Genomic DNA, 11,656 nt, shown 5'->3' with positions numbered 1-11,656 from the left:
TATTTGCCTTAACCAGCACATTTGAAGTTTCTCGTTCAGGAGACTCAGTTTGATAATAGGGCCACTGTCTTGTGAGAGGCGAACATTGTGCGAGATGTATGGCCTTGAGGAGACAGATTTACCTGCTGTTTTGACAACTCATTACCTGTAATTTCACTGACGGACTGGTGAAGCGTCTCAGAGCAGAGGCAGCCGTGGCACCACCACCGCACACTGTGATTCTGCCCAGAGTGATGTAAGATAGAACAGCAAACAAGCACAGACCTATTATGGTTAATGATTGCTTACGACAGAAGGTGTGGAGGGGCGGGGGGGCATGACAGTTGCCACTATCAGGAGGAGGAGGAGGTGGAAGGGGAATAAATCCTAAATCCACTTGTGTGCAGTTTTGGAGGCTGTCTAAAAACAAAGAGGTAACAATGTTGTCATGACATTGGAAACAAACAGTTCATTAACTAGAGATTCACCATTGAGACCTGTTCTCAACGTGTGGTTCGTGTTTTCTTTGAGGTCACAAACTTTAATCCTGTTGATGGTAGGAAAATGCTACAGCCGTTGTTGGCTGTGGTTGTAGAGTGAGGCTGTGACGCAGTACCAGAAAAGTTTTAGAATCTAGAAGTGACATATGTTTATGGATGTGTCTATGTAAATTCTCCATTGTTTCACAATCGCATGTTTTTGGACATTTTCTTCAGAAAATGAGGTGGTCGATAAATTAAAAACACATGCAGACAGAGAGAACTGTTTGTCAATAATAACTCTTGGACTGACTGCTAATATCCACTTACAAAGTAATGTGTGCAGATGAATATCGTACTGTTTCACGGACGTATGATAGGCTGAGTACTGTGTTGTTGTGGGTGTATAATAGTATGAAAGCACAAGGTAAAGTCACATGTCTCTTCAGTCTAATTGAAATACCCCAGCTTTGTTAGATGTTTGGTGAAGCAGAGCTAAGAGAGACCTAAGAAGTCGTTGTGGAAATGAATACAAAACAATAACACACAACTAATCCTTGTTGGATTGTACAGCGCCATACAACAATGACAAAATAGCAGGTCAGCCCCCGCCCCCTCTTCCTTTTGCACTTTTACTGCATCTTTATTCAGCGTTTGGCACACTGCTTAGGCTTTAATGAACTCAGAGGTAATGGGATGGAGCCCCAGGGACCTCATTAGGCATTTCAATTAGCAAAAAACACACACAAGGTAGGTTACAGTTTTTTGTGGCCTTGGAGATGAGGATTTGTGCCAGGGATGGACCATTTATGTCAAAGTGTGCAGGAGGAGGAGGAGAGAGAGAGTGTGTGTGTGTGTATGTGTGTGTTTGGGGGGTGATCTGAGGTGGAGGCCTGCCTGAGTCCACAGTCACAAACCAGCATTTCCTCTTCATGTGTCTGCTCAACTGCAGCATTTTAAAAATAGCCCCACAAAAGAGTTTTTCAGAAGACCTCAAAATAAATTATTTACTGTCATTTCTGTCTTTTCTCACCTAATGCCTGCTGTCAGACACCTGCCAACACTTCCTTTGACACATCTGGGTCAAAAACAGTTATTTTTCAGCCACAAACTGGAGTTTGGTTTGTATTAAACATTTCTTCTGGTTTAAGTCAATGAAACTCTCAGTTTGGTAAACTGTGCTAACCTAATAAAACCATCCACAGGTGAACTAGCTAAGCAGTGTTTCCTAGTGGCTGAAGAACTAAAGTACAACTATTGTTCAAGAAGACTGATGGAATCAACTTTAAGCTGGTTGCTACAGATTTTCTTCTGGGACCACAAAGGCATCACTGGTTCCCCAGTTTTACTTCAACCTTAACTGAATTAAGGAGTAAACATTAAATCTGATTTTCCTGGCAGATTTGGACTGCTAAGTTGCTAGTTTGATATCACTACACAGTGTTTCTTTATGGAGGAAGGCTACATGTGTTTGTGTTTAATATTAAATTGTCTCCTTTTGTGTAAAATTGGTAAAAAAAATATTTTTGATGTTCTTTATTTTAGGCAACTTTACCATCGTTTATGATTAAAACATTGTGATGAAAATTAAATATCAAAATGGGGTAAAATTATCATACTTTTAAATCTTTTACAGCAGCGGTTCATGCTCTTTATTTATAAACAGTTACAAAAAAATCCCAGTGTTGTATACCTTTAGGCCAAATGTATTTTTTAAAACACAACAGACTCCAATAGCACATCAAAAAGGCAACAGAAGCTTTTGTTGTAAGAAACAATTTCAAATTTTTATTCAACAAGTCAAAGACGGGGAACACGTTTGTCAATTGAGGGAGGGGCTGCAATTATTGGCCATTACTATGATTTCAAACTTAATACTAACATTAATCAGAGTTTGGCTAAAAAGAAAACATGTTTTTGTTCCTTTTTGTTTTTTATAAAGAAACTTTATGTACATTGGTTCTTTTATACAAGAAGTTCATTGAATAAATGCATCAAAAAAGAAACATGTACTGCAGTAAAACTTTACAAAAAATACATTTATTTGTTTCATTGAGAGATTTAGAAAAGGAGGCGATCAAATATTGACCAATAATAGTTCTTCCTTTTCATCATTAAAAAAAGATGTTCTAATTACTATTTAAAAGAAAAGCAATATACAGCACAATAAATGGAAAGAAAAAAACAAACAAACAAAATTAAATTCATTCAGTTGGTTTGGTTACCAAGGAGAGGGGCTGCGACTGAAACAAGGCATGATGGGAGTGAAGGGCTGCCTGATGGAAAGGTGAGGGAGGGGAGAGCATGGAGTGGTGCAGGGAGGTGAAGGGAATTGGCCGGGTGAGGATGGGTGTAGACGGATGGCTACCTGAGGAAGCCAGGGGCACAGAGATGGTGGGCTGAGATGAGGATGAGGAAGAAGAAGACGAGGAAGAGGAGGATCCAGAAGCCTTTCCAGGCAGAGAGAAGTGGTGGTGCATGCGGCCCTCGGGTTTGGTGGTGAGCGACAGCGGCTGTGCCTGCTCAGAGTGAGTGGCGGCAGGAGCAGCGGGTGAGGCCAAGGCTGCAGAAGGGGTGGCTGGAGAGTCCAACATGCTGCCGTGGGACGACGCTGGGCTGTCACACATCTTCTCCGAGGGCAGGTACTGCACACACTGCTTTTTGTTTCTAATGGAGAAATCTGAGAAGAAAAAGAGAAATGGAATTATACACTGGATTGGCAATGGATTCAAGTCCCTCAATGCTCCCACTAACAGAATTTTTTTTCCCCAATGATGGAAACGTAGGAAGTGAAAATCCGGTGGAAACAACATGCACAAAAAGAACCACATGATAAGAGACAGTGAAACATGACATAATAATAATTTTAAATGGTTTCCATGAATAAAGATAGCGACAGACTGAAATGTGCCGTGAAATAAACACGTCATGTTATGTCACATAAGTTACAGATGCACTGTCGCAGACATACCTGCTACTATTAGCACTGAAGCTCGTAAGCTGTTTGTCAAAGCGGGGAAGCAGGGTGAGAAGTTAGTGTGTGTTAGCGAGGGAAAGAATCCATGCAAAAAGTACAAAAGACTAAATGCATCAACATGCAATGTCTCAATATGCACTTGGGTTGTGTAAACTACTGAGTCAGGTTTGTTTAATCTCCAAAACAATTTGTTTCTAATTGGTAAAATCTTTAACACATCGTGGATGTGATGGACAGTCTGAAATAAATCTAATATTTTTTAAGGGTAATTAAATTCAGAAATGGTGTTTTAATGAATCAGCAACAGTGTGAACTGGTTTCTCTGTAAATACAAGACTACTGCAAAACAACTGGATCCAAGAACGGTGGAGTAAGCAATAAAGAAGACAATGTTTAATTTGAAAAAAACAAAAACTTCAAAACGTTGAAAAAACTAAAAGTCTTCTTACCCTCTGGTTTTGAGTCTGCCTTATTATCTCTCTTCCTCTTTTTTCTCTTTCCNAGAAAGTATTGTTGTTTCAATACAGTGATTTTTTATGGCCGTGTTAGGAAGTGAAAGCATCAAAGAATCATCCAACTCACGTAGTTATCTCGTGCTGACCATCCGGGGTAGAGCTGGGAGTGGAGTTGCCTCTCCTTCCTGGCCAGCTCGTAGTATTTGGCTTGTTCCTCCCTGGACAGTGAATGCCACTGCAAACAAAAACAACATACATCAGTGTTTTTCAACCTAAGGGTCTCCACCCAATGCGGGGTAGCCTGGAATTCAAACTGGGTCACCTGAAATGTCTAGTAGTTAATAAAATTTACTGCTAAAATGTTTTTAACGTATTATTTTTCTTTTTGAAATTATGATTAAAAACACAATACATTCCTAACAGTATACCTTCAATTTCATAAAAATAAACGAGTTCAACGGCTACGATCATGTGACCGTACAAGTGACAGCTACATGAGTCTCTTTTGGGTACTTTGTGCTTTAATTTGGCTACTCGGTAACACAGTTGGCTAGATTATGGCAACACTGTATAACAAAGATGATGAAAACATTCTTTTAGAAATAAAAACAAGGTCTCTTCTGTAATGTATTATTATGGTCATGAGCCAGAAAAGGTTGGGAATCACCTTCTAAAATCACACTAACACACACGTGTTGTGTTAAACCCCTGACTCACCCTTCTCCCCAGAATCTGGTTGATGGCGGCACTCTCCTTCAGGGTGCACTCAGCCACTACTTTGGCTCTCATCTCCTTCATGTACAGCATGAATGCGTTCAGCGGCTTCTTGATGTGAGGCTTCTTGTCTTCTTCCTTCTTCGGAGGAACCGGGGATTTCCTGCTAATCCAAAACATTTAGACTGTGATACACGACCGTCCATATAAACATATCACAACGAGAAATACCACTGTTGTGACAAGGTCATAGTATGACTGACTGTCGGCCTGACCGTCTGTTATGACAACAGGTGGAGGGATTTAATGTGACTGTGTTACACCTGTGTATTAGTTTGTACAACTTAGCAGTACAAGTATCTGCCCAGGATTCCATGGATGTATCATTTGACAAGTACATTCTCACACTACTCGTAGTACCAGTATACTACTATGCTCTGACAGGGTCTGTGGACCCAGATTCTGGTTTCAACTGTTTGACAACTATGCCACATTCTTTTTCTTGTAACCACAGATGTGACAAGATTTTTGTCTTTTAGCCTAAACTGGGAGAAAATGGTGAAAATCTACATAGATTCTAAACATTTTTCTAAACAACTGACTGATGTTTTCAGGAAATATTGAGAATGTGTAAAATGTAAAAGGTTTGTGCTAAACTGTGTTTAAATGTCTTTAAATTTAAATGTGTCAAATTAAAACATTGTGTGTATACAAGTGTAGTAACTGTGAAGTTTTCTTTCCTGTTATTATTTTTTATAAATACATTTTCACTGCCAAATAAGCTGTATCTATAAGTTCTATTAAATATTCAACTTTTTTCAATTGCTCATAAAATGTATCATTAATATAAACAGATTCTGTTAACTACAACCTACTTTTGCTGACCTTTAACATTTTATTTAAAACTTTAAAACTTGTATATTCAAAATCTGTATGTGCATGAAACAGTAACTTTTCTTTGTACACAGACATATTGGAGGTGCTGATGGGAGTAAGAGGAAAAGACACTGTATATTATCTGAAAAAGATCCCACAAGTATTTAATATTTAAACGTAGGTTTAAATTGAAGTGTAACTTTGTTGTAGCACTAAAGTGTCAATATTGAAAGTCAAAGTGATGTGTTTTTTGTGAGTAGTCCTTACGCATGCATCGAGGGGCTGATGTTGTCGCTGCCGGGCTCCTGCTTGATGGCCGGAGAGACGATGGCGGGATGTGGAATGCCGGTCTGGTGGAGGCTGTGTGGAGGCGGGGTCACCATGTGTGGGGAGAAACGGCTGGACACCAAGCTGAGAGGGTGAAAACAGGTGATGCTTCAACAGCGCATAAGCAGGAAAGTTTGTGAAAAGGGCTGGAAAACTTGGCAAATTACTGCCCTGAAGTACCCTCCCTGTGAAATTCACTGTGTCCACTGTGTCTGTCTAGACTAGTTCATACACACAATGAGTTCCTTGCCTGGCTTTTTTGTTCAAATAAAGACTTTTTCAAAAGCCCCTTTATTCGAGCAGGGCCTGGAGAAAAGTGGAGTGTGTTGTTACTATGGCGACAGCATGGCCATGACACCTGAAACCACTTTCCTTACCACGTTCCAGACCATGAAGAGCGATCTGACAGCCGTCAGCACATAGCACCTTCTACAAAGTGGCTCTCTCACTTCCCGATTGTTCATACAATGGAACATTGTAATGGACCGGGGGATGGTGGTGGGGGGATTAATGCCATAAACCCAAATCACACACAGTTGGTGGAGGTTGTTAAAAAAGGTTAAAGACTTTAGAATAAGCCATGCTGTGATGCTGCGCTGCATAACTATGTGCCAACTTTATTATCTTCACTGCACTTCACCACTGAAGCTTCATTAACTACTGTTTATCAGAGAAATCACAGCAGTGTGAAATCGACTGTTGCGTCAATATATTCTCTCACCTCTGCTGAGCCAAACGGTCTCATCAAACATCTGTACTTTTCAAACTAGGACCAGCGATCACATTAAACATTTAGACCACCTGAATCTCAAAGCTGGAAATAAAAAAAAAAAAACAACAAAAAACTGTAGATGCATCTCATCTATTTTCAAAATGTCAACATAATAAAACTATTTAACTTGAAAAGATTAAATTTACTAAGGTTTAAAAAATAGTTTTTAAACTTTGGTAACTTTTTGAAGCCAATGGTGCCTTCAATGTCCTAGGAATATAAAGCTAACCGGTGCTAACTGATGACTGTTACTGTGGGGTATCATCCTAATCTCTTGTTCAGAAACGAGGAGCAAAAGTAAAAGTTAGAAACAAACAGACAGTTCTATATGAATTTGGAGAATTATTATTATTTCAGTTCCTCCTTGTGAATGGCAGTGAAACACTGTCAGGTGTTTGACAGACAGCATTAGTCCAGAGAAGACAAAAATAACTGCAAATAAATCCTGTCAAGACTTTTCTGAGCAGCTCTCCGGTTTTTAGTGCAACATTTTTATTTTTTTTAAACAATAAGTTGTGAAACTGTGTTTTCAGGCCTGACACCCCCCACCGAACTCCTGTCCCTCTCCCGGTATTTTAATGGATGTATGCCTGCTTTATTTTAATTTGTTCATATAAAGGAACCTGACACTACTGTGTGTAAGACAGAGGCAGGATAATATTGAATATATTGTTCTGTTTTCTTTAAGCAGTTTGCACTGCAGTAAATGTCAGTAGATTTTCTCTGTATCCTGCGCTGGTACTCTCTGATGTTAATATGACTTCTGACTTGCAGTTGAAGCTGCATTACCTGTCAATTGATCACAGACACACTGGTGAATATTTTATATGGTGCTAACAGTGGAAGGACAAGAACAAATCTGGCCAATTTTGACAGAGTTTAGTCTGATGGGATGTGTAGGTTCAGATAAGCTTTGATTTGTCCTCATTGATTCTCAGCCCTTTCATCTCACGCTTCTCTCTCCCTCTGTATGTGTGTGCGTGTTAGAGAGTGGCTCAGAACACTGATCTGACCACAGACACTTGTCTCCGAGAGACAAGCTGGGAGAGAAGCGCTGAATGCCAATAATGTCTTCACTCTATTTAAGAAGCTGAACTTGTCAGTGATGGACTTATGGCTCTCACCCCATCGTAGTCCTGACACTGTGGGTATTTTAAGTTTTGATCTGAAAACACTTCCTTTTAAGCTATAATTAATTGACTATAACTAATAACAATAACCTATTATTACAGCTATAATATGTGTTATATTAATTGCCTATTTCCTAAGTTTATGGTCTGATGATATCGAGTAGAAAAACTGACATTTCCTAACATACAAAAATCATAGTAAAAATAAAAGTCTTTGCTTTCTGTGGCAGCTGTTCACAACCACAGCCGTTCTGACTAAATAGGTGCTTTCTGAGGGCACACAGTTTTTTAAGCAATCAGCTGAAAGTTAGACCTGTTGACAATCTTTCCATGGCTCGTCTGTCTTCAACACAACAGCGTGCTGACTGTGCATCACCAATTTGTTTTCCTTGAGCTCAATATGTGTCATAACGATAAAGAACTGATATTGAATATTCCGCCCACGGAAGGTGAGGTGTTTTGTTGAACATGAGCTGCTCACCTGGACATTGATGCATTCATGGCCAGAGCTGGATATGGGTGACGGAATCCTCCCGGAGGGATGGAGTACATGGGCTGCCCCTGTCTGAGTGACAGAGAGAGAGAGCGAGAGAGAGAGAGAGAGAGAAAGAAAGAAAGAAAGAAAGAAAGAAAGAAAGAAAGAACGTAAGACAGAGAGCCCTTGCCAGCCCACCAACACTGATCCTCTCCATCAGCTCAGGTTCCTTACTTGTGGAACAGCTGTGTTACAACTGATCATAAGGAACAAAAACAAACAAACAAAAAAATATAATAATAATAATAATAATAATAATAACAACAATAATAATAATGTAGTAAGTATTTTTTAAAAAGTATTAAAATATTTTAAGTTAATCGTTTTTTTGAGATGATTTTTTGTCGCACATTTTCCTTCACACCAACATCAGCAACAAGTTATGACGTAAATAAACGTTACGGCAAAACAACATTTTCTTTGCACATTTCTAACCATTCATCCAGGCTTAAGAAATGCACTACACTGCTGAGGAATGATGCGCCTGCAGATGAACCTGAGTCGTGACAGAACGACTCCTAACCCACTAAACGACGACCCGATCACTCAAAAATATCAATCTCTAACTGCTGTCTTCCTCAGCAGTTTGCCGCACTGGTAATTTAACAAAGTAATGTTGGAACAGTTACACCTATAAGATTTTTTACTGACACATGGGCTCCTCTTGGAGAAGAGTCCTCTAATGGCGGCTCGAGAAAATGAAGCAATGCTAAGACACACATCTCCATCTGAACATGGAGCTTCAGGGTAGGAGACCCGTAGCCACTGTCTAATCTATGTTGACATAAATGCTACAGTCAGTTTAAACTTTTGTGGAACATCACACATCTGGGTTTGTGAGCAGAGGGAACTTACTGTTGCATGAACCAGCTCAGAGGGTGTGCAATGGACCCCACTGCACCGGGGGACAGTGGGTAATATGGAGAGAGCTCTGAGGGGTGAGGTGTCCGAGGGATACCTGCAGGTGGTGACATGGAAAACAAAAATAAAATTAACAAAAGTACACTTTTTATTTGTTGAAAAGATGACATGTGATGCTGGTGTTTCAGTTCTTTTCTTTGGCTAGAAGTCAAATCCATCGTTACCGTAGCCAACACATTTATGGCCAAAGAGGTTTCTCTTTTAATGTGTTTTGCACATGAACAATATTTTATGTTTCTAAGATCAACTTGTGGTAAGGGGAAAAAAAACACCACTTCTTGGAACACTTCTTGGAGTTTTAATGCAAGGAATGAATGGACGCTGTGCTGCAGGGACAAATGTTTGCCGTTATCCCTCATGTCTGCTGCTGTCTTTGTTTTCTGCCCTTGTGTTTCATTGCTTTTTGCATGAAGCGCTATGATGCCCCCTGCAGGAGGCACATCACACACAACTGGTTTAGAGCATGCCTATCTAATATATATATATATATATATATATTTATTTATTTTTTAATTTATTTATTTTAATGAGATATAGGTCAGACTGATCGATGTTTTGAGGTGGTTTTAATATGCGTGTATATATATATTTATATATCTCCATCTCATTATGCAGCATTCGAACTGTTAAATGCATCACCTGTCTTTGGGTCGAGGATCTCCGGGGAAAGGTGGGACGGCGGTGTTCCCGGTGAGAAATGTTCATTGCTGTAGGTGATGAGCGGCGTCAGTGGGTGTACGTGGTGGCCGTGCTGAACAACAGGGACTTTGTTGGACTGTTCAGAAAGGGAAGAAGAGGAACAGGGATTAAACAACAGTCAAAAAAGAGTGAAGAAGAATTAACTAATTAAAACTACAGCTCTAAAACAAAACAAGAACGAGCATGATCTCTAATCATGATTGAAAACCATATCTAGTCTATGAAGCCAATAGGTTGTCATGTGTGTGGTGAAACATCACAGTGTGTGCGTGTGACCAGCCCTGTGATGCAATCTGGACCAGCACCAAGTAACACTGAAAAGCCCTACAGACACATGCCAAGACCATTACAGTCACTGAGCTGAGGAGCAAACTGTTTGTTCAGTCCAACGAAAAAGAAAAAACAACAACGGTGCCACTGAGTCCAGAAGTTACGCCGGCGAGCCACAAACAAACACCACCAGGCTAAGGTAAACTTAAGGGCCGTAAACAAGTGGAGACATCATCCTCTTCTCTGTCTGATGGCAGCCATTCCACCACATGTGGATAATGCTGTCTGTTCAGACCACAGACAAGCCTAGTGTTAGAAAAACACGTGTAAATGTTCAGATAAGATGACGCAGAGCGGAAAAATAAAGCAGAGTTCTACACACAGACTCAATCTTTTAGTGTCGTTTCAAATAGGTGCAGACAGTTCCAGAGACAGATAATAATAATGACATAATAATAATTATTAATAAAAATATTCAGTGTCTCTACTTTCATTAGGCAGCACTCAGCCTCCCGGTCATTTCCTCCTGAGCAGTGTGACTGAATAGAGCACTTGTTGACTCAACTTGTCACATGGGAGGGTCAAGGAGGAGGGGGAGAGGCGTTGGTGGTGGAGAGGTGGGGGAGAAAGGAGTCTTGTTCCTCCAGGCTAACCTTTCTTCAAACCCCCCAATGACCCCCACCCTCTCGTCTCTCTCCAACGTGGTCTGCCAGGGAACAAGGTTTGCATTGAGACTTCTGTAAACTCTCCTGCCTCATGCTGCTCGGAATTGTTCCAGATCATACTGATTTTTTTTTTCTCGTTCTTGTAAAAAAAAAGAGGTAATGGCCCAACCTTTTTCCTTCCTTTTAAATCTTAAGAAAATTGGTGTCTCCGTATCTAAACAGGCTTTGACTGTGGTACTTCTAGATGGAGTGAAGAAAATATTGACTGATTTTACACACAGTTATAATAAGACCACTTTGCACGGGACTTTGTTTTTAACAAAAAACTACTTTTCTCCAGATTTAACTCTGCTTCAGAGTACACAGGAGCCAGGAGACTTTCTGTTGTGTTGGCCACTATATCTTTGTGAGCACTTACACAGTTGCACAATTGCCAAAACAGTAGCATATGGTGTGGGTTCACAGTATGTGTACGTACATACAATCCTACTTCCATGAAAGTTGGTACTCTTTCTGAACCATAAAGAATTCTTTAACTTGGTCAGACACACAGAATTCAGTGTTTTTACGGTGAAGAGAACACTGACTGTTGCAGTTGTACATTTGCTGTCATCCGTATTGGGCCAGATATTGATCACAAAATATAAATACAAGCTAAATTATAGTACTTTCATTAAGGACAAATCTCCACAACTTCTGGTGGTTTAAAATGTTGAAAACAAGGGCATTAGTTTTCTTTTGAGATGTAAAAAAATTTAATTTTTGAAAGTTTTCTTATGACAGTAATCTTGATGTCTATTAAGATTAATCATTGCAGCACAATACCAGTTCTGTTCTCTCCAAATTCACACATTCCT

General features: G+C 39.9%; 1 protein-coding gene across 2 annotated transcripts in view; it reads right to left on the bottom strand.

Annotated features, from left to right (window-relative positions):
• Window positions 1-2,223: 2,223 nt before the first annotated feature.
• Window positions 2,224-11,656, bottom strand: part of tcf7l1b (transcription factor 7 like 1b) — a 43,371-nt gene continuing 33,938 nt past the window's right edge. The window contains exons 5-12 of one of the 2 annotated variants that reach the window (XM_008335573.3): window positions 9,805-9,940; window positions 9,100-9,202; window positions 8,191-8,274; window positions 5,748-5,891; window positions 4,608-4,770; window positions 4,018-4,125; window positions 3,885-3,936; window positions 2,224-3,138 (exon numbers count right to left, since the gene is read on the bottom strand). In XM_008335573.3, the coding sequence (XP_008333795.1) occupies window positions 2,663-3,138; window positions 3,885-3,936; window positions 4,018-4,125; window positions 4,608-4,770; window positions 5,748-5,891; window positions 8,191-8,274; window positions 9,100-9,202; window positions 9,805-9,940 (1,266 nt within the window). In that variant the 3' untranslated portion in view covers window positions 2,224-2,662. The remainder of the gene's footprint in view (window positions 3,139-3,884; window positions 3,937-4,017; window positions 4,126-4,607; window positions 4,771-5,747; window positions 5,892-8,190; window positions 8,275-9,099; window positions 9,203-9,804; window positions 9,941-11,656) is intronic. The other variant, XM_008335574.3, reaches the window with a different exon arrangement.

Source organism: Cynoglossus semilaevis, chromosome Z (assembly GCF_000523025.1).
Source record: "Cynoglossus semilaevis isolate Cse_v1.0 chromosome Z, Cse_v1.0, whole genome shotgun sequence".
Lineage (NCBI taxonomy): Eukaryota > Metazoa > Chordata > Actinopteri > Pleuronectiformes > Cynoglossidae > Cynoglossus > Cynoglossus semilaevis.
This window is presented reverse-complemented; position numbering and strand designations above follow the sequence as displayed.